General features: G+C 36.5%; 1 protein-coding gene across 3 annotated transcripts in view; it reads left to right on the top strand.

The window, feature by feature from the left end:
* Positions 1-22,675, top strand: part of FRMD3 (FERM domain containing 3) — a 251,414-nt gene extending 228,739 nt beyond the window's left edge. The window contains exons 1-3 of one of the 3 annotated variants that reach the window (XM_081266585.1): positions 2,892-3,147; positions 17,433-17,891; positions 22,454-22,675. In XM_081266585.1, the coding sequence (XP_081122711.1) occupies positions 3,021-3,147; positions 17,433-17,891; positions 22,454-22,467 (600 nt within the window). In that variant the 5' untranslated portion in view covers positions 2,892-3,020 and the 3' untranslated portion in view covers positions 22,468-22,675. Of the gene's footprint in view, positions 1-2,888; positions 3,148-17,432; positions 18,652-22,453 lie in introns of those variants that run through there. The other 2 variants (XM_081266584.1, XM_081266586.1) reach the window with 2 other exon arrangements.
* The last annotated feature ends 1,604 nt before the right edge of the window (positions 22,676-24,279 follow it).

Genomic DNA, 24,279 nt, shown 5'->3' with positions numbered 1-24,279 from the left:
ACATTACTCAGCATTAAAAGAGAATAAAATCATGGCATTTGCAGGTAAATGGATGAAGTTGGAAAATATAATGCTAAGTGAAGCAAGCCAATCCCCCCCAAAAAACCCAAAGGCCAAATGTTTTCCCTTTGATATGAGGATGCTGACTCATAATGGCGATGGGGGGAAGGGAACATGGGAGCAATGGAGGAACTGTAGATAAGGCAAAGGGGTGGGAGAGGAAAGAAGGGGGGAAGGGGATAGGAATGATGGTGGAATGAGTTAGACATAATTATTCTAAGTACATGTATGAAGGCACGAATGGTGTGAAAATACTTTGTGTACAATCAGTGATTTGAAAAATTGTGCTCTGTATGTGTAGTATGAAATGATTTGCATTCTGCCATCATGTGTAATAAATTAGAATAAATTTAAAACAACAAATCTAGGTTTATAGATGTTATCTGGCTTTGTTTGAGATTCTAGAATTGGGTAGCAATCTAGACCAAAAATGGTTCAGAATGTTCTATCCCACCACATAGGCAGGGTATATTTATAGCCAGGGAGAAGGCGTGAGGTTGAAACAGTTTGATTGGTTCATGACTATCTTATTTGAACAAGGTATGAACAGCTGGCCATTTGTGATTGGCTGAGACTTGGCTACTTGTTACAAGAGTAAGGTTGGAGTCTGTTTCTACATCAGGTTAGCTTTCAGCACCAAGAAACTGGTAGATCCAACTTAAAGTATGAATGGAGGCAGCTGTACACCAAACTTCTTTCAGTTTACCAGATTTATCTATATTCCCTCCAAATAGGCCAAAGGGAGAGCTGCCAAATTGAGCCCTAGACTATTGCCATGCAAATGAGCCCTTTATTAATCTTTGAAATTCTTCCTCTGCATTATTACAAAGCAACAATTCAGGTAGAATAGTGACTTTTAGATATGTTCTTTAGTGTCCTAAAGAATTTCAGTTAGTTTTTCAAGAACCACTATTGGTGACTAGGGAGGAGGCCTTATAGGAAGGTACCATTCCAGGGCCCCACCACTGCATCAGTAGATCTGCTTTATGACAGGGGATTCTGCTCAGAGTTCCATCATAAGGGGGATGACAAAGTGTTGAAGTATTGCTGGATTGTTAGGTCAGTGGTTTCCGGTTTGAAAATTTGAAGTTTTAGTTTCAAGTTTGAAAATTGACTCACCCCTTGAGTGTAGAGACTTCTGTAGCATATCAAAGACTGGTAACCTGTGAGAGGAATAAGCCAATTGTGAGGTTTCCACATGTAACCTCCCCCACCTCAGGTCATAGTGCACAGTTGGCCACACCGTTTTCCACTTCAGAATTTACCATCTGATCTTATTTTTTTCCCTTTCTGTGACATTTTTACATAGTTCAACTCACACTGTTTTTATCAGCAAACTCTTTTCATTTACTAATACATTGTAAGCATTTCCTGACATTATTAAATTATTCTAAATATGAATTTTTGGTGCAGTATTTCATTATCACATGTATTTAATCACTTTCCCCTTGGAAATTTTTTTTGTTATAATAAATGATGCTCTGATGAACATCTTTGTTCACATGTCCAATTATTATCTTAGAATAAATTCCTAAAAGTAGAATTTCTGAGCTAAAGAATACTGCAACTTTATATATTTTACTAAACTTCTCTCCACAGTAAAGTACAATACAAAATTTCAGTTGGATGCTCTGAATGTAATCCAGAAAAGAAAAGAAAAATATTTTATTAGAAAATCATTTTTTGTCAGCAACAGCTATTTAAAGTAGAAAATGCATATGTGATGAAATTGTGTGAGGAATTTTTTATTCTGAAAATCAGAGTGAGAAAAATATAACAGCAAAGAAATATAACTGAAAGATAGTTTATGAGGTATGGTTATTAATCAGTTGAATTTTTTTTCAACTATAGCATGCCCTGAAAAAATTCTGAAAAATATTTGATCTCTTAGTGCTCATATCAGGCACATTTCTGTCTCAGATGTACAAGTTGAGAGTTTTCAAAGTGCTAAGAGATTGAATGTGATGTTTGGTTCCTGCATTTAAAATATACTTGGTTAGAGATAGGAGCACTAACAGCTGTTGTTTTGGGGGCTTTTTTTTTTAAGTCAACTGGTATTAATTCGATGCTAAGGTGGTTAAAATGATAGTTTGGCTACTTACTAATTTTATGAATTTACCAGGTCAATCATTCTCCCTAAGCCTTATCTGTAAAGTGAAGAAAATGGTAGCATTGTTGTGGGGGGTGAAGGTGAAGCATGTGAGGAACTTACTACCTTATTGGGATTGTGCTGTCCAATATGGCAGCCCCACATGGGGCTGAAGTCCTGGAACTTGGCTGGTCAGAACTGAGATGTACTACACGTGTGCAACACACACAGTCTCAAAGACAGTCTCATAAAGGAATGTAAGCTGCTTTATAAATCATTTTTACACAGTTACATGTTGAAATGAAACTATTTTGGATATGGTGGCTTCAAATAAACACATTGTTAAATTTAAAATTCATTGTACTATAGTTTGCTTTTTAAACACTTTTGCCTTTTTTCAAAATGTGGCTTACATTGTATTTTTATTGGGCTGCTCTGCAGTAGAACATATTGAAGACTCAATAAATAATTTTTAGAAGAAATCGAAGTGGGTTGTTTCTCCATTGTGGAGTTACACAGTTGTCATCTTACCATCTGGGGACATTTGATTTTTAGGATGCTGTAAGACATTTGGTGGAATCTTCTGGTCTAGATGAGGAGTATGCATAAAATTTCATTGTTTGTTAGTGAAGTGAGTAGAGAGTTTAAAAATAGTATTCTCCACCCTCCTCCCTGCCCCATGCCTGTCCCTCATGAGTTATTTCTGTTGGCTGCATTAGGAACCTGACATTTGATTCATTCTCAGCGTGCCCTGCCTCAGTCCTTTAAAACAGAATGGACAGTTAGCAAAAGGTCAAAGCTGCTATGGCTGGTGGTGGCTGTCCTGGGCCGTGATAGGCAGAGGAGACCTGGGGAGATCGGAATATCCAATATGGCAAAATGCTTGGTCAAGATCCAGACTCGACGAAGCCTCCACTTGCACATGGTGAACCACTGCAGCAGTAATGTGTTTGTCCGTCTGCTGAGACATGGCTCCAAGGTCACAGCTCGAAATGCCGGTACGTGCCATGCTCTGGGCTGTCATCCCGTGCCTGAAGAATCATGCAGGCTTCCAGCTTCCTGCTCACTGTAGCGACTCAGTGAGAAGCCAAGGGTGAATGTAGTGTCAGAAATTTAATGAGTTATGGAAGAGAGAGAGGGAGGGAGAGAGGCAGAGACAAGCAGGGAGGAGGGTGAATGAGCAAGTGCAGAAGGTAAATGGGAGGGCGTGCTCCCTTTTCCATGAAATGGCATGAAGTTGTCAAAAGGCAAATTATGCTTTCTATTCAGCAGTGAGTTAGGAGGGAGGCAGTGGTGGTGTGCTCCTCTAGATTGTTCAATAATGAGAGATGACAAGGAGAAGGCAGACTGGATGATCAAAACAGACTCCCCCTCCTCTCACTGTTTAAAGGTTTCAGATCTCAGATCTGCTTGTGCGGGTGAGGCAGAGCTCCCCTTTATCTTCAAAGCAGAGCTCTACTAAAATAAAATATCAGAGCACTTGGATCAAACTGACATTCTTCCAGTTTCCTTTTCCTTGTAAATATCGTATGTTATGGTCCTTGGAAGAAACTGTAATTGAAATAAAAATTTCAAGTCAGGCCCTACAGCAGTAAAGAAGCTGTGCTTATATAAGTATATGTGGTATCAATCATCAGTTGATAATATATATATATATATATCTCCTGGGAAATGTCTGAAATTGGCCATATTGCATACATATGTGTGGGACTGACTTCTAAGTGAATTGAAATGAAACCATAGTACTTGTACAAGGACAAAAGTAATGCATAATGGGTTCTTATATGAAATTTTGAAAAACACAAATATATAGAATGTTTTCCTTTAGTCTAATATTCTCAAAAGTGAGTCTATGAATATTTGCAGATAAGATATGGGATATGGTATATATATTTTTCATGATATTGTTATAGTTATATTATTTTATAATCCATTTTTCCTTAATTATATGCTTGAAGGACTTTTCATATCAAAACAATTAATATAATTATCTTTTCAAAAATGGCCAAATAATGTTATGTAGTGTAGATACTACAATCCACTTATTTAATTACTAATTTATGTGGGAAATTTATTTTTTAAATTATCTGTCTATTATAATGCTACAATAAATGTAGAAATTGGTATTTCTATGATCAATTCTTAAAAATATAAATTGGGGTAAAGAACATACAAATTTTTATTTTTGATGCAAGTGATCAAATTATCCTGTAAGACAAATGCTTAGGAACAAGGTATGCATGAGAATCTCTACTCACCCATGTGATTACTAATCCTCATGTGACCAGTTTCTTAACATTTTTGTAGATGTTGAAAGAAAAATAAGATTACATTATTTTCATTTGTACAACCCTTTTTAATAGGATGAACATCTGCTCAAATGATAATTGACCATTTGCATTTTTTTCTTTGGAGAATTCATGTTTGCAGATTTCTATTGTGGTTTTGTCTTTTTCCTTATAGATTGTAGGAAATCTTTTATAATCTGGACTTTAATCCTTTGCCTGATAAAAATGTCAACTTTCAAAAAAAAAATGTCAACTTTCTTCTAATTAATTGGTTCTTGATTTTCAACTTTTAAAAGAAAGTGTTAACTTTTTGAATCAGGCATTTTTTGTATGTACAGACAACTTCTACATGTAAAGACTACTTCGTTTTTGTATATTTCAAGTTTGGATTTATGTCAGTTTTCCTTGTGCAAAAAATATGTTTTCTTTTTCATAATTAATGCATTCACTTGAACTATAAAATACTGATAACCTTCTACTTTTGGTATATAAAAATGGCAATTTCCTGTGGTATCTAATATTTATTTTGGTTTAATTTTTTGACATCTTTGGACTTTTCTTGTGTATATGACATGATATAAGGATATAAATTTTTCTCCAATTATTTAGCAATTTTTCCCCAAATTATTTATTTTGAACAAATTTTCGTTATACTTAAGGGAATGTTTCTGAATCTCACATTTTAGTATTTCTTTTTTCTTATTATGTTTATAGTATAATCTTGACAGTAGATAGGTAAAATTCCTCCCACATTTTTTAAAAAGGATTTCTATTTTAGAGTGGCTTTTAGGTTTCTAGTTAAAGTAGGAGGAAAATACAAAGATTTCCCATATGTCTCCTACGTCCACAATGTGTCCCTATCAGAGGGGCACATTTGTTAACAGTTGATGAACCTGCATTGACACACTGTGATTACCCAGCGTCCACAGCTTACATTAAGTTTTCACGTTTTGTGTCAGATGTCCTGTGGGTCAGACAAATGTATAATGACATGTATTCATCATCATAGTATTATATAGAATAATCTCACTGACCTAAAAATCCTCTACTATTCCTGTCCATCTCTCCTTTCCCCTAATCCCTGACAAACACTGATCTTTTTTACTGTCTCTGTAGTTTTGCCTTTTCCAGAATGGCGTATAGTTAGAATCATACAGTATGTTGCCTTTTCAGATGTGTTTCTTTCACTTAGTGATAAGCATTTAAGATTCCTCCATGTCTTTTCATCACAATACTTTTTAGCACTGAAAAATATTCCATTGTCTGGAGGCACTCATTGCTTTTTTTTTCCCAAAATTATTTTGTCATTTGTGAGAACTTTCTCCATTTATCTTTTTGAAGATGAGTTGGTATTTGTATTACAATAGCATTGAAACTTAGATTAATGAGAGAATAAAATTTTCAAAACATCGAGGGCTTCTATTCAGGAATATTGTTATGCTTCTTCATTTATTGAGATTTTCTTTTATGTCATCTTGTTATGTTTTAACATGATCTTTGTGGAAATTTTGCATATTTCTTATAATGGATATTCCGAGTATTATATGACTATCTTACTTTGTACACTTAGCTATTCTGAATGAAGTTTCTCATTATCATATTTTTATAATGTCTTTACTGGCATTTAGTGAGTCATCTGCTTTTATATGTGGATCTTGCTTTTGAACAGCTTACTGAATTTCCATTAATTATTTCCCCCAGTTTATTTATTTATTTTTTAAATACTTTTTTTAGTTGTCAATAGATTTTTATATATTTATATGTGGTGCTGAGAATGGAACTCTGTGCTTCACAAATGATAGGCAAATGCTCTACCACTAAGTCATAACCTCAGTTCTCCCTCAGTTTATTTTAATCTTTATTTCATATAGATAATCCTATCATCTAAAAATAGAGCTTAATCTATTTTCTAATATTTATACTTCTTATTTTTGTCTTTATCATATTGTATTATCTAGAGCCCCTAGAATTATATTGCTGTGTAGTAAGAGATTTTTGTCACGTTCCTGATTTTGGTGGAAATCCTTTTAATGTTTGGCTATTACATGTGTTTGCCATCATACATAAACTCCATTGCATTGAATTTTAGATTAATGAAAGGAGAACTCAATTTTAAAAATATTAAGGCCAATTATAAAATCTGTAATTCTAGTCCTTACTTTTTAGGAGATAAAAATTTAATGAAAAATCCACAATAAAACTGTAGCACGGTGCGATGACTGATTGTGATGATAAACAGATCCACAAGATGGGATGACAGCTGCCCCAGTTAGATGTCATCCAGCAGTCAGTAAGGGGGAATTCTAATTAACACCTGTTTCAATAATAAGGTGATTTGTTACCCAAGATAACAAGTCCAGAGGCAGAAAGGATTCCAGGGTTGAGAACCAATTTCATTTCATCTCCCTCCGCTTCTCTTCCCTGTTGGCCAGGATTTCCCTCAGAGCTGTGGCCATTTACATTATAGGTTGGCTGCCAGAGTTTCTGCTGGTCTCCTTTAGTTACAACAATGTCAAGAGATAGATAGAGTCAAACCTTTCCAGAATGTTCTTCTTAGAAGCAAAAAAAAAAAAAAAAGTTTCTCATAAGTTCAGTCCCCCCTCTCATGCCTTATTTTCTCTCTGTCCTTCAATTTTATTTTCAGGGTCAGCTTCTATGCCCATTTCTAAACCAAAGGTGACAAAGAGTCTAAATTACTAGGATGGGTTAGACTAATTATTTGTGGAAAAAATATAAAATGAGGAGTCAACCATGGTATTCGGGGATAAAAAGCATCTATATCAGACTGGGAGTGGGAAGTAGGAGAGCTTTCCTAGAGGAGGTGACACATGGGGTCTTAAAGAATAAGATCCATCTGAGTGCAGAACATTTTCAGAAGAGGCAATAGTCTGTACAAAGGCACAGAGACATGCAATGACATGAAACATTTGGCCCTCTAAATAAACTGATATGGTAGAAACATGGGGTAGCAGAGTGTTTTTGTGTTAAGCTAAAGAGTTTAGCCTGAAAGGTGTGAGAAACCTTTTAAGAAGAGGACTGATATAACTAATTGACATTTAAAAATAATTATTCTGGAAATAATTCCCAAGAAGTCACACTGAAGTCAAGAAAACTAGTTAGGATGCTATTGCTATTATTCAGATGAGAAGTGGTGTGAGTAAAGAGACAGGTGTGGCTTTGAAAGCAGATAAGAGCAGAGTTTGGAAAAGTTGGGGACAGATGTGAGCAGATGGTAGAAGAAATATTGGTCAACACTGAGATTGCTGGTTTGGGAGACTAAGTAGAAAATTGTGCCACATACTATATAGTGAGTGATCAAGGAGAGAAAGAGTTGAGCGGGAGATGATATAGTTTGGTTTCGGATATATTGAGACTGATGTTCCTATGTATAGTTGTGTGGAACATCTGGAGCTTATTGGAGGGTTTTGAGTTTAGATATTCAGTAACATGTATTTCTCAAGCTTAGTTGTGTTCTACGTTCTTGTGGCAAATAAATTTGGGAAATTTTGGGTTGAATAAAGTGAAACAGATTTCTTCTCTTCAGGACCATGCATACATTTTAATATGCCCAATAGTAATATTATTGAATGCTTAACCTGTGTCAGGAACTTTATGTGCATTGGCTCATGAATTCCTCTGCATACAGTATTGCATGTAATATGTCCTGGAATTTTGCCCATTTTATTGATTAAAGGAATGATATAAAGTAATTTAATACCTGATCCATGACAATTTGTTCAAGGTCAGGATTCAAGTCCAGAAAAGTGATTTCCGAACTTACACTCTTAAAGTTGATAATAATGTCCCAAAGGATAATAGAATGTGCACAGTTTTGCAAAATTCTCTGTAGAACATTCTTTTCAAGAATTTTAAGGAACACTGATAACCTGTAATTACCAGGTAGAGCAATTCTGCAGTAGCATATCAGAGCCATACATATGATTGAGACTTCAAGGAAGAAGGTATAGAGTGAGAAGAGCAAAGAATTGAGACCACTGCAAAGACAGGTGAGGAGACTGTGAGAACAGAAGAAATAGAGTCATTGAATGAAAACCAGGATAGTATAAAGTCTCAGAATAGGAGGACACACACACACACACACACACACACACACACACACACACACACACAGAGGCTTAGAAATATGGCGGTGATTGGAGACCTTGATGAGAGCCATTTCAGTGGGCTGCCAGAGCAGCTAAATGGAAATGCAAAGACAATGATTGCATGAATCATCCACATGAGCTCTAGATATCAAAGTCATGCAAGATGATTATAATATGGGTATCAAAAGAGTTAGTAAGAGTAGATGTAAAACCAGGAGGTCATCAGGCGATGGTCATAAGGGAAAGAGAGTTCAGTCTTCAAGGACAAAGTCTGTAAGGATGGGGAGGAAGTGAAAAGAATAAGCCACACTGCCAACTCTGCTGTGGAAGAGGACTACCTACCTACATGAAAGGCAATGTTCCATATTCCAGTTGGGGTTCAGGGATGGGGAGGACATTAGGATTTGCCATGCACACGTGTCTTTATCTAAGTTTCCATTTGTGTATACTTTCCTGAGTCACTGGGATGACTTTTCATAGGTTTTTAAATAGAATGAACCAGCAGCCTTCCAAAGATGTTCAGAAACATCAGATACATGAGTTACAGTTAAAGGATTAAATTTTATTCTCAAAAAAGGAGAGAGAAATTTGTAAGAGGTTAATGGCATACTGTCTTGAGAAATTTTGGAAGTCTACATGCTGCTTATAATGGTTAGAAAACATTTTAAGTCATTTAATGTATGACTAATAGCAAATGTAGAATATAATAAGTTTTAAAATTTATTTTATTTCTAACAAACTGTTAATCCCCATGGCACCAAATGACTTTTGTTTTATGGCTTCTATGTTGGCTATGATTCAATCATAGGAGAGCTGACGTATAATTATCATTAAGAGTGATTAGGCAAACCTTTTGAGAATAAAAGGAGCATTTTAGTAATACTACCAGGACCACACCCACACAGTGGAACTGTCTCAGGCAAATGAGGACAAATTGTTACCCTATACATAATGAAATTGTTTCAGCAAATAAAATTGGGCCAGTAACAGAGAAGGTTCTTCCTCTATAATTAAGAGGTGAGGGTCCCTTCAGCCCTCTCAGATTCCCTTCTCTTCAGGCAACATGATGGTTTGGGAAAAGAAAAATGTCCTGGAGCCAGACAGGACTGGGTATAAAGCCAGGCTCCGTTATTTCCGAGCTTTGTGATCTTGTGCAAGTTACTTATCCTCTTTAAGCCTTAGGTTTCCTCTCATGAATACTGCATGATTATATACTTCAAAGTATCCAGCCCTATTCATTAAAAAATCTTAACTCCCTTCTTGTCCCACCACTTAAAGTCTCCAACTTTAAGTCAGAGAGCTTATTGACAGACATAGTCTAAGATGGAGCCACAGAATGCTGGAACTAGGGGGATCTGGTCCATTTGTAGGTAAGAAGTCTAAGACTATACAGCTGGAGTGACCTATCTGAGGTTGCTCTAATTGTTGTGGCTCACCTGGGGAATGGACAGGTGACCTGCCCTCCAGGCCATTGCTCTTTCCATTCCATCATATTTTCCAAAGATAGAGTGATGACTCGTTCTGCCTCCTTCTCCTACTCCTCCCTCACTTTCTCTTTATCCTCAGTTCAGAATATAGCACACCTCCTGGAGTGTCACTTGCTAAGCTGATAGAGTTTAGCCCATCTTGAGAAGGTTGGTTCTTGTGTTAGCAACAAATATATGACCTCTGCAGAGACCCGCCAACTTTACACCCATTTGTTCTGTGGTTGTCCACCCTCTCAGATCCAGCATCTCCCTTTAACAACAAAAATCTTGTAATGTTCTCGCTGAGAGATACAACACATGTAACTTTAAAAAACTACATGTAAAGTCAAAATGTTTTAACTGTAATAGAAAGAGAAATTAGAAAGTCATTCTTAATTAAATAAGACTCTCCAAAGGCTTTTCTCAAATAGGATTCACTAGGAGGCAGAACAAAGGAGTGAAATGCTTGGAATGGGGAGGGGTGGGTGGATGGAACAGATGTAAGGTGAAAATGTGTTATTTTGCAGGCAACTCCAATACCTTTGGCATCTCTGATAGTGATGGTGTAATATTCTGAACTGCTAAACAACTCTTAGCAAAAGAGTTCATAATACCCAATGCTTGCAACCCTGAAAAATTCAAACTGTGTTAAAATGCTACTTCAAATGCTTTAGGTTTAAATGTAAAACAGAGGTAGGTTCTAGATTCAGATCATTATAAATATGTTCATTATGGATAATATCTAATATTTAACATTTGAAAGTTTTTTGGAATGCAAAATAATTCTTTATTTTGTGGAACTCTCCTAAATATTTTAAGATATCTGGTATCCTTGACCCTCACCCACTAAATGACATCAGCCCCTTCAATCACTGTGATGTCTGAAATGCCTCTATGATCTTCTAAAGGACCCTCCTCTTGGATGAATGGTGGTACTGCTTTACTGCTCTGGAGTTTAGTGGGCATTCCATAGTTGGGTGCTAGCACAGAGCTCCTCAGAGGGAACCAGAATAATGGTTGCCAATGATGTAATTTGCCAAAGCCTCCCAGCAAGGATGAAGGCCTCACAGGGTGAGCACCAGTGGCCATGACAAAGGAAGCAGCAAATGAGGCTGAAAAGTGTCTGCAAAGCGAGGCAGTATGGTTTTAGCCAAATGATGGCAATAAACATGGCAGATTTTAAATGGGAAAGACATTGCCACGTAGGCTTAGCATTATCTCAACAAACCCAAGCTCCAAAGTCAACTTAAGGAGGTCAGTGTAGTTAAATGCAAACGGCAGATGATCAATTATGTTCTGATGTCCCCATATTGTCCCCAAAGGACTTTCTTACATTGTTCTCTTCTTTGCAGTTTTGATCCTTTCCGTAACCTTAAGAGGTGGGGGTGTGTTTTCATTTTAAGGCATTTTAGTGATGCTTGATAACACATTGTTTAATTGATAAAGTCATCATGCACAGGAAACTAGACAAGGGTCATTAGCCAGATTTTTTAGCTATATAGTACATCACAAGTTTCTGGAAACTCTGGCTAAGGTATTGTGATTTTATCATACACATGCTCAATTGATATCTCGTTTCTGTGTAAATGTGAGCAATGCTCATTCTGTTTTTATCTGCCACTAATTTTGCTGTGTGTCAATAAAGACCCTATATTTTGCCTTCAGCAATAAGATGAAGAACAGCTTCCTAGTAGCATCCATCAACAGTCTACTGAGTAGGTTGGGCTGCTATGATGCATGATGTATCTTTAGGGCATATCATTATATCAGGATCTGTGCAAATAGTGCTAATGGAAATGGGCAGTGTCAGTCTGCTTCATTATACATGGCAGGCATCCTACCTATTGTCCATGGCCAGTCTACTCCATTAGTATTTGTCTTCTGATTCTTGCTACGTAAGTTATTATTACTTCTTAAGTTATTTCTTCAAATAAATAATGAAAACAATGGTATAAAACATATAATTTTATTACTATACTAAAATGAAATACACAATTCACCAGAAAAGGTATGTAGGAAACTTTTAGTATCTATCATATAAGGAAAATTACGAAAGTATGTATAACCAGCTATAACATTTAACAAGTATTTCTTATTTGTGAAACTTTATAGCTATTCGATAATTTTAATAGGTCTGCATAGTTATGTAAATTGGAAAGCTACTTTTCCATGATCATTGCCATTTCTTCTAAAACAAAGTTCTTGATCTTTCTAATTGAGCTTTGTGGATATATTCAGAAAGTTTCTCAGATATAGATAAAGCAAAATAAATTTATTTATTGATAAATTTATAATTATTTATTATTGAATAATACTAAGTTAGTATTTCTGGTCTTTATGGAACTCACCAGAAAAGGTACATATGAAACTTTTAGCATATCTCATACAAGAACAGTTAAGAAGATTTGCATAACCAATTATAATTAAATTCACCTTGTATTCCATAGTGGACTTGTTATAAAATGAATGTATTTGTTGATAAAAAAATGTTTGATAATAGAGCAAGTGCTGTTTATTGTTCTTTGTTGAGATCATAATGTCTGATTTTTGTAGGTTTTTCAAATTGTCAGCATCACTTACACATCCACAATTTCACTTACCCTCTCCCCAGCCTGGTGAAATAGGTGTTTCTCCTATTTTGTAGTGAAGCAAACTGAGATCCAAGAATATCAAGTAATCTTTAGCCACTGAAGCTCATAATATGAGTAAAGACAAAGCTGATATTTAAACCCAGGCTGTCCAGCTTTTGACTGGTTCTCTTCCATTGTACTCCAGCTGCCTTACAATTTGAGCACAGAGATGAAGGAAGAGTAATATGAATCTTCAGTACATTACACTCATATTTAGAAAAATTAGGAAAGGGAAGAAAGCTTTTATATCTCTGCCTACCTCCTTTCCAGGAAAATAAGTGAATATCTATATTGAGATCAATAACTTGGCAGATGTGAGTGACTTAAAATATTAGAAATTTGGCTGATTTAAAAAAAAAATCATAGCATTTTCTGAATGGCATCCTGAATGCCTGAAAAGACCCACAGGTGTATTTTGTGTGGACCATACAGAGTGTGAATTTTAAAGCTTTTAGATGGTACTCAAAATGGTCAATTCTTTCCAGCCTCCATCGCTCCCTATATACCTGTTCACATTTAGGTACCTGCTTGACCTGTGGAGGTCCTGGCCATTATCATACCTGAATTAGTTACTGTAATTGTTTTTCTCTGAAGGGGTTTCACTCTTTACTATTATTCTATTTTCCCCTTACATTTTAGACTTCTCCCAAGAAAAATAAATGAAAGAAGGGGAATGGAGAATGTTAGGAATAAAGACTGAAATTCTCTATAGTGTGGCTAAAAAAAGTCCTCACAAAGAAGGTGACATTTGATTCAAGACATTCAAAGGAAGAAAGCATGACCATTTTGAGGGAAGAGTGCTCCAAGCAGAGGGAGCAACAAGTACAAAGGCCCTGTGGTTAGAACGTGATTGGCATGCTTGAAGGACAGCAGAGCTGCTTAGGTGGCTGGAGTGGAGTGAGAGACACAGTCATGGGGGAACAGGGTTAGAAAAGTTAGGAAGGGGAAGAGGACATTGAGTAGGGTCCTAGACATCCCTAAACAACTTGGCTTTCTCTCTGAGGAAGATGAAAAACCATTAGAGAGTATTGAGAACATGAGTGGCATGGTTCACTCATGTTTTCAAAGAATCACTCCAGATGCTGTGTTGGTAGTGGCCCTTGCCTGCATGAAGACTGAATCAGGGAGATGATATAAGAGACTGTTTCAGTAACCTAGATGAGAAAGAATGGCAGCTCGGATCAGGGTGATAGCCATGGAGGTGGTAAGAAGTAGTCAGATTCTGGACACAATTTGAAGGTAAAAGCAGAAGTTACTGACAGGTTCAATGTGGGTATGAATAGAGAACAGTCAAGGTTTTTGGTCTGAGCACTTGGGAAAATAGAGATGCAATCTACAAAATATTGCAGCCTGGAAACATGAGATTTCCCTTGTCTTCTGGCTATAGGAGAGGGATATAGGAAGCAGAAGATAGAGAAAGGGTTGCAAATTAGGGCATTTGAGGAGAATAATCTCATATATATATATATATATATATATATATATATATATATATATATATACACACACACACACATACATATATATATATAATACAAATATACATAATTTATACATAATATATAAGATACAGTAATACATAACAATATATATGATTATATTATACATTGATATATATTTACATATTATAGTATTATATATTTGTATTCTATTTTTTTACATATTACATATATAATGCTTTTAGATAAGAACAAAGAGCATGGGCAATCTGTGTAACCAAAGAAGCAAAGAAAATTAGCAAATGGGGCTAGAAGTGGTAGCAGAGCAGTGAGACCTTCACATAGGATTCATGACTTTCACAGCTTTTCTAAGGGGGTGAGAAACATGAGCCCCCTGTTAGGGATAGGGTGCACCTGCATTTGTAAGTATTAAGCACTCAAAAAATCCATACTATTTTCATCCTTCCGTACCCTGTATTTTCTCCCTTTAGACATTTTATGGTGGTAGACAACTTATGGCTTTGTTTTTAGGCAGATTTTTCACTGCTGTGACTAAAAGATCTGACCAGAACAATTTTAGGAGGAAAAATTTATTTGAGGGCTTGCAGAATCAAAAGTCTTACATAGACAGCCAACTCCATTCCTCAGGGCTCATGGCAGAAGACTGTGGCAGAGGAAAGCAGAGAGATACCTCACTCTCCAGATACAAAATATGTACCCCATAGCCATGCCCTCAATGAACCAATTCTTCCAGCAACTCCCCACCTGCCTCCAGCCACCCTCAGTTAATCCCATCAGGGATGAATTTACTGATTAGGTTAAGGCTATAACCCAATCATTTCTCCTCCAAATCTTCTTGCATTTTCTTACATGTGAATTCTGGGGGATACCACATCTAAACCAATACAGGCTTACATTTGTTTTTTTCTTTTTGTGGCACTTTGATTAACTCAGAGGCACTCTATCACTGAGCTACACCCTTAGATCTTTACATTTTTTTAAAAATTTTGTTCTGAGATGAGATTGCCCAAGGTTGATAAATTGCTTAGACTGCCATTGAACTTGTGATCCTTCTGTCTCAGGCTCCTGAGTTGCTAGGATTACAGGTGTGTGCCACCACACCCTACTTATTTTTTGTTTTTATTGAGATGAAGTTCACACAACACAAAATAACCATTTTGAAGTGAACAATTTGGTGGCATTTAAGACATTCATAGTGTTGGCAACTAACACCTCCATCTAGCTTCAAAACATCTTCATTACCTCTAAGGAAAATCCTGTGTTTCCATCAGTCATTGCTCATTTCTCTCTTTTCCAGTCCCTGGTTACTACCCTTACAAAGCACTTTATGTCTGTGGATTTACCTGTAGTGGATATCTCATAGGAATGGAATCATACATTATGTGACATTTTTTGTGTCTGGCCTCTTTCACTTTTTTAAATATTTATTTTTTAGATATAGGTGGATACAATATCTTTATTTTTATATTTATGTGGTGCTAAGGATAGAACCCGGTGCCCATGCATGCTAGGCAAGCACTCTACCTCTGAGCCACAACTCCAGACCGATTTTGTTGTTTTTTATGGCTGAATAATTATATTTTATTATATGGATATGCCACATGTTGTTTGTGTATTTATCTGCTGATGGACATTTGGATTGTTATCATCTTTTGACTATTGGAACAGCATTGCTGTGAACATTACATACAAGCTTTGAATTCCTGTTTTCAATTCTATGGATGATGTATATACTTAAAAGTGGAATTGTTGAGTTGTATGATAATTCTATATTTGACTTTTTGAGGAACCACCAAACTTTCCACAATCATTTTATATTTCTCCTAGCAATGTAAAGAGTTCTAAATTCTCAACATCCTCACCAACATTATTGCCATAAAAACAAGCATCAAGTGGTATCTCATTTTGGTTTTGATTTGCATTCCCTGAATGATTCCCTAATGATTTGTGATGTTGAACATCTTTTTGTGTGCTTCTTGTCACTGGTAGATGGTTTATACTTTTCATGGTATTTTTTATTTGGACTATTCAGTGATCTCAGACCAGAGCTATCAGGATTGACTTTTGAAACATAAAAGCAGTAATGCACTCTTGTACATTTTCAAGAGAGAAATTGTGAAACATATGCTGGCTTACAGTTACCTAATGCAGCTGGCTGCCAATTTGGTGTCGTATTGTAGATACATCCTGGGAAAAACTGCTTTGATGCTGTCCTCATTTTCCATTGAGAAGCCAAAACTCAAAATTGGGAGGCTAGTCTTTACACCCAAGAGTAGGTAGTTGAATTTTCCATCTGTAAAAGAAGGCATTGAAAAACACCTTTCCCCAGTAAATTTTCAGAGAAATCCATGCCCTTTGACCAAGCAATCTGCCTTCTAAACATTTGTCTATTGAAAATTAACTGAAACAAAAGGGAGAAGAAGCTTTATATGTGAAGATGTCTTTTAGAACATTGTTTTTACAACTGTAAATTGATCTAAGAGTTCACCAATGGATGGCTAACTTATTATATTAACTAAACAGGAAATTTGGCCTTCTTTATAAGTTATACCAATGAGAACTTACAAAATGTTTAAGTTAAAATGTTAAATGAAGAAGCAAGATTTTCGTTTGTGGACATAGTATGATTGCAATTACAGTATTCCTTACCTAAAATTCTTGGGAGCAGAAATATTTCAGAATTTTCCAGAATTTGGAATATTTTTATAGACTTTACTGATTGAGTATCTCTAACTTAAAAAATTTGAAATCCAAAATTTTTTTGAGCATTGACACACTCAAAATGTTTTGGGATTTCAGATTTTAGATGTTTGGATTAAAGGTGCTCAACTAGATCCACAAAATTGTGCCTAGAAGGAAGACTAGAAAACAATACATCAGAATGATAACGAAATTATAGTTTTGCTATGGTATGGTATGGTATGCTATGCTATGCTATAGTATGCTGTGGTACAGCATAGTTTTATATAGCTTATTGGTTGACAGTTTTGACTTCCAAAAGACATCATTCATAACATAATAATGAATTATTATAATTTTTATTTTTATAAACATGACCACAGTTGGAGGTTTGCAGACCAGAATCATACACCTAAATGTTGTACATGTTTCCAACCATTTGAAAAATATGTTGGTTATTTTGGTTTAGTGTGTTGACCTTAGAATTTACTCTGCAGAGAATGTCACTAACAGGACTTTGTTTAAAGTCAGTATGTCATAGGATAATTTCATGGATCCCTTAAATTCCATCCATTGTTTTGTATGTACCCACAGGTTTTTGTGGGAAAAGAAAATGTGAACTTTAAAATAAAGGGAAAAAATGTCTCTTTGCAGGTGTTCCATTGCCTAAAGAGGACATTTCTGCTCCCCTGATCTCTAGCTCACCAGTAAAGGAAGCTCGAGAGTATGAAGATCCCCCAAGTGAAGAAGAAGATAAAATAAAAGAAGAGCCCTTGACCATCTCTGAACTAGCATACAACCCAAGTGCCAGCCTGCTCCCCACCCCTGTTGATGATGATGAGATTGACATGCTTTTTGACTGTCCATCTAGGCTTGAGTTGGAAAGAGAAGATACAGATTCATTTGAGGAACTGGAAGCAGATGAAAATGCCTTTTTGGTTGCTGAAGAAGAGGAGCTGAAGGAGGCTCGTCGAGCTTTGTCATGGAGTTATGACATTCTGACCGGCCATATTCGGGTGAACCCACTGGTCAAGAGTTTTTCCAGGCTCCTTGTGGTGGGCCTGGGACTGCTGCTCTTTGTATTTCCCCTGCTCCTCCTCCTTTTGGAGTCAGGTATTGATCTCTCCTTCTTATGTGAAATCCGCCAGACACCAGAGTTTGAGCAGTTTCACTATGAATACTACTGTCCCCTCAAAGAGTGGGTGGCTGGGAAGGTCAACCTCATTCTCTACATGCTGGGTTGCTCATGAGGTTAATATCTTATAAAACTAAGGGCTATATTCAATACTAGTGATTTTTTTTTCAGTAGATGCCTGGTTCTGAATGGACATGGGGTTGCCAACAGATGTTCCTTTCTCATAATTGATCACTCAAACCCTCCATTAGCTTTTCATAATTAAATGCACTTAAATCAAAGATAGATGTTTTACTTACGGGTCAGGAAGATGACCTTTACATAACCAAAATATGTTTATTTTAAGTGTAGACAACTATTATAACATAATGCATAATACATTGGACTGAATAGATTTCCCTGTTTTTAATAGTTGGCATCATCACAGCTATAAGGTTCAGAATCAGAATTTTAGTAAAAACCTAAGGGAAAGTTTTTGAATATAATCCTTAGTGGAAAATGATGTCCTCTAACCAATGCCTATACAACTAAATTTATGCTGGGCTTTCTGTTTTGTTTTTTTAAAACTATTTTTATGTGTTCAAACTATTTTGGTAAATTTTTAGCAAAAAAAAAAAAAAGCCTCCTGGAGTTATTTAAGTATACCGACTGTAAGACTAACAATGCACAAAGGTATATCGGGAATTTTTTAATGTTTTGGCACCAGTTTGTTTTTTAAAATATTTTTGGCTGAACAAGTCTATAATTTGTTATTACTTGCATATGGGATAGAAAATGGGTAGAAAGACACTTTAGTAAGTAAGCTCCCCAAACAGATGATGGGAATGGAGGATGTAGAAACTGAGAGCATTGAGTTGACACAGGGAAGTCCATTTTTCAAAGTTTTGGACAAGATGACTTGGTACTTTTGTCTGCACTCTGTCCATATATTTGGGCTAGGGAAGCAGAATGTTTTTAAATGATAGTAAAATTTTAAAGGAAAAATGGTAAAAGATATACCAGTTGATTGTTTATTGTATATTAAAACAAGAGTGAGTGGATACAGATAGAAATTGAACTAATGGAAAGTAGTGAAGAAGAGTTCTGGTGAGGCTTAGGCAGGTGGTGGAAGGCAAAGGGTGTCTTTCATGAAGGGGATGGTGACAAGAGGCATTCAATGATGTAAAGTGCACTCGCTGTCCAGTTGACATAAACATGTTTAAGTGGATCTAAATAAAAGTGGAGAAACTTTAAGGTAAATTTTTTGGTCCCTCATGCCATTCATTGTGATTCTGTGGAAGAAACTTCAAAAATGTGTGTGTGTGTGCGTGTGTGTGTGTGTGTGTGTGAGAGAGAGAGAGAGAGAGAGAGAGAGAGAGAGAGACAGAAAGAGAGAGACAGAGAGAGAGAGAGAGAGAGAGAGAGAGAGAGAAAGAGAGAGAAAGAGAGAGAGGATGAGTGGCTTTTTGATAAATACCAAGATTTATTCTTTATGGTGGGTAATATTCTCCTTTCCTTGCATGGTTTCCTTAAAATCTTAACTTATTCATCATTGGGCTTCCATTGGGAAAATGAGAGTGCTCATGAGATGACAAATCAGTTCAGCCTGGGTAGAGAATAAGATAACAGACAAATCCTGTAGTATCTTCCTCCACACCATTAAATCCATGATAGAAAGGGTCTGATGCTTTCCCATGCAGAGTACTTACCAACATTTGGTATGAGTGAGAAAGGGTCTGAGGTTTACAGCACAGAGTGCAGGATTTCTTATAAAGAAATGGGGCCCACCTATAATATCTCCCTAATGACCCTCCAATGCCACCATTAGCATAATTTCCAAATTGGGCATTCCAGTCAATGGGCAACTCAGTCAATGGAGCTGTTAGTTCTTTATTAGATATTTAATTTTGAAAGTAAATGTTGAAAGTCAGTTCATGAGGCCTCTGTTGAACACATTATAATATATATATATACTTGCTATTATATTTGCAGTGTTTTCTTCTTGTGGACTTTCAGTGATTTATACTAATATAGAAGTATATTTTCTATGGTTGGAATCTACAATAATTTATTTTGGACATTTGCATGTAGTCAGCTTGGAAATTGAAGTTTTAATATGTTCTATTCTTTTTTGACATGAGGGTACTCCAGTGTAGTCTATACAAATCTAGTCTCCTTTCTATCATTTTCTTTGAAATTCTAACCAAGACAAATTATCTAGCCCTTAATTAAAAAAATAATATTAAATAATATATTTAAATTATGGAAGTGCTATATTTTTCATCATACAATATTTGAAAAATATGCAGGATAATTATCGCATGTCATCCAACCATGAGATACATATGCCATTTCCAGTTAGCATCTCTTTTCTCTTAGGCAGATACTTCTTTGTTTATTGAAGATGTTTTCAGGTTACAGAGTTGACAGAATAGGATCTACTTGATTTAAATAATAGCCATCCAAAGTAAAATTGGATTCTGGTTTAGAATCAGAGCCTTTTAAAAATACCCACTTAAGTTGTGTTAGTCACCACTTGCCTTCATCAAATGTGGAGACTGCTTTGAAGGGGAGATGGTATAAGTAGTAGTAAGACACAGAGTTCAAAGCACGTGTGTGAGTATATGTATATTCCATATTATCGGTATATGTGTTTATATATAAATCTGTATATATGTATTTGTATAGACACAACCAATATGCCTTTCATACATAGTTATGCTTATTTTGCCCCAGTTGAAGAATTTGTGACATGTTGTTGTTCCTTTCCCTCTCAGATATCATGGTGGGTAACAACCACAGCTTCAAAGATTTGAATTTTTCATAAAGACTGCTGTGTGTACCTTTGTGGATTTGTACACACAGGCATGCATATGGCAAATACATATACACACACAACCTTGTCTTTAGTGCTAATGCAAGTGGGATTATGAAAATAATGTAGGTAAAGTATCATGTATTTCTATCTGTGCTTGGACCATATTGTAAAATGTTATGTATTTGGAGTATTACTTGTGGTTTGTCTAATATTTTTAAATATAACTCTGGGGAAAATTCAAAACACAATTGATTTTATTGAAATACTAGAGAGATGGGAGTCATGATACCTTTGTATAGTGAAATCTGCATTTCTCTGTCAACATCCAGATTGTTTTATATGTTAATATGGTGGCAGGAATCCCTAATAAAAATACTCTGGGGTAAAATAATTTTTTTGCAATCATTCAGTTTTATTTAAAGTACAGTTGTGTAGTCATCTTAATGGAAACTATAGAAGGTTTCCCTTTAGGAACATAAATTGAGTCACCTTTCAATGGTGATAATATGAAAAGAATCACAGGTAATAGATGAGATTAACTCTCTGCAGAAGTCACCCAGGCCCAAAGCAGGAATATTAGCCCTGGATATATGCTCAAATATTAAAGAAAAATATGGTGTAATGTAGTTCAGTGGTAAAGTCTCCCTGGATTCAATCCCCAGTGCTTCCAAAATATATTAGTAATAGTATTAATTAGAGAGCTGAGCATGGTGGTGCATACCTGTGATCCTACCTACTCTGGAGGCTGAAACAAAATGATGGCAAGTTCAAGACGAGCCTTAGCAACCTAGTAAGACCCTATCTCAAAATAAGAAATAAAAAGAGTTGAAGATGTAGTTTAGAAGGAGAGCACTTGCCTAGCATGCCCCAGGCCCTGGGTTCAAACCAAGTACTGAAAATTAAAAAAGCACAAAACACTAGAGAAATAGAAAAGAATAAACAAAATTAGGAGGAAAAATTAAGAAATTAAGTCCTCCTTACTTGCCAGGAAAGGCAGCCAGTGAGAGTTGCTTTAGACTCTCAACTCTGTGACACTTGCCTTTAGATCTCTCTTTCTGTCAAAGCCATAGAGGAATCAGCTATTCCATGTCCATCCACCCCTCCATACAAACTAACCTTGCAAGTTCTTCTTCTGAGGATTGGCCCAATGATTACAACTCCATACTTGAACATTAAATTAGAAGGTGTTACTTTGAATGAAAAGAGGAGCTTTTCAGGAAGAAAACCCTGGGATGTCAAGGGGAATTGGCCCCTAGCTATGGTGGCCTTTTAAGTCTGTCAGGTTCTTACTCAGCAACCTTCAGAAGGATGGGAGTAGAGGGGAGAAAAGGAATTCGGTGGTTAGTGCCCAGGGGTGAGGTGACCTATGTACCTGCGGTCCTGGCTCCAGCCAGTGCTTTTGTTTGGGTTATTCTCTGATGACCCAAAAGACTAACCAAAAAATGACCTTTGGCCACTTATTCAACCTCACCTCTGAGTGAAACCTCCTAAATCCCCACATTTTCTGCTGAGTCAAACAGAGGAAGGATCACCCACCAACAAGCCCAACATGGAGAAAAGTACTGGGGAGAGGCTTCCATCTTTGGGATGATTTCTGGGATGATTGTGACTGATGGGATTTGGGTCTCTTTTGGCCTTCTTTCTCTACTGGGTGGAGATAATGTGCTAAAGGTCCCTGCTTACTTGTCCTCCTGCTTCTTCTCTCTCTTTCTCTCTATCTTGGACCTGATTTTGGGCTTCCAGTCTCCGTGCCATAAACAGACCCAGCAGGACCTGTTCGTGGTGGGCCCAGCCAGGATCGGCTCTCCATGTTCCAGCCTCGGTCTGTGACTGGGTGGGTAAGTTTGGTGGGCCTACCCAGTGGGCTCAGCTGTCATCACTCTGGAGAGGAAGAAAGGAACCTCAGATCCCAGCTGTGATCTCCAATCCATTTCCAATCCATTAATAAAGCTGACTTTAACCTTCTTCTGGCCATTGTGTCTTTTATCTAGTGGAACTAGATAGCGGTGAGTAGGATGGTGGTTAATATTTAGAATCTCCAACCTACAATAATACAGACAAGAAAGGAGTGGAGAAGTTTGCTCCCTGCTGAGGGAATGTCTGCTACAAACATCAGGGAATGTCTGTTACAAACATGGGCCTTGCCAATGGAATAAGAACCTGGAAATGAATACTAGTAAAGAACAGGGCACAGTGGCATATGCCTATAATCTTGGTAACCCAGGAAGCTGAGGCAGGAGAATTCCCAGTTTGAGGAAGTCTCAGCAATTTAGCAAGACCCTATCGCCCCCCCAAAAAAAAAATTAAAAAAAATAAAAGGACTGTGGATATAGTTCAGTGGTAAAGTGTTCCTGGATTGAATCCCAGAGCCTCCAAAAAAGGAAAATTAGTAAAGAATAGATGTTGGTTGGAGTGGTACATCCCTATTCTTTACCTTTAGTTGATGCTTACCCTCCCTACATATCTCTTTAAAGAAATATCCAAAGCCATTTTCCTGGTTGCAAAGGAAAATTCATAATAACATCCTCTCTGTAGAAATAAGGATTGAAACAGGGCTTTCAAATTCCAGCAACTTCTTCGGCTAAAACCCTTATCTTGATTCTTTGTGCCTATAGAATCATGATTGTGGTCACTGGTTTTCCAGAGACTGTTCTTCAAGAGAAAGAATATATTAACCAGCCAGTATTAGTTTCTACTTTGTGTGGCAACCATATTCCTCAGAAGTTAAAAACCCAGTGTTCTGACTTAAGCATCAGACTCCTGTAATTTCTTGGTGTAAATCAGTTCCCTCTCCTCCTCAATCAACCTGCGTTCCCTCTCCTCCTCAATCAACCTGCGTTTGCTGACACTCTTGAGCTTTTGGTTCTGCAAAGTTGCAAACCAGACCACTGTGAACAGTGGTGGCCATGCAGGTGTGCTACTCCCTGGCCATAGGTTACAAGAGAGTTCATCCAAACCGGGGCTCAAGAGAGTGAAGTGGGTGTTTTTTCATGATTATGTCACAGCAACAAGCATTAGATAGGAATGTTCTAGATACTCTGCCTCTGAGGCTGCCTGATCAGTTAGATACTTCCTTTCAACAATTCCTCTAGTGTGTTTCTCTATAATATTCACACAGTGAAAAAGGAAAAAATTATTACTCTAGAGTCATAGCTCTCCTACTTGTCAGCAAGAATCAGATTAAAATTCACCAGAATGAACTACATCATGTTTTGGCCTGAGATTATAAATTACCGAGGAGACAATTTTAAACAAACATTCCAGCATTGAATATTTAATGCTACACACTCAATTTGTTTACCATAAATAAGACTTAATTTCTTGCTTAATGTGAGGTAGGGGGAGAGAGAATTAAAATAATCTAAATGATGCTTTTACCTCCGTACTCTTAAAGTTGACATTTGTGATGTACACATATAAAACATTAATGATTAGCTTAATTGTAACAGATTCACACCAAATACATTTGAGATTCTGTTTCACTGAAAGCTAACTTGATAATGAGAAATGTTGGTTTTGTGGGCATTGATTTGACGCTTTTCCCAGAACATAAACTGTAATGTGAACCA

The sequence above is a fragment of the Spermophilus citellus genome, assembly GCF_964194105.1.
Source record: "Spermophilus citellus genome assembly, chromosome: 2".
NCBI lineage: Eukaryota > Metazoa > Chordata > Mammalia > Rodentia > Sciuridae > Spermophilus > Spermophilus citellus.
The sequence above is the reverse complement of the archived record's forward strand: the minus strand, read 5'-3'. Positions and strand labels throughout refer to the sequence as shown.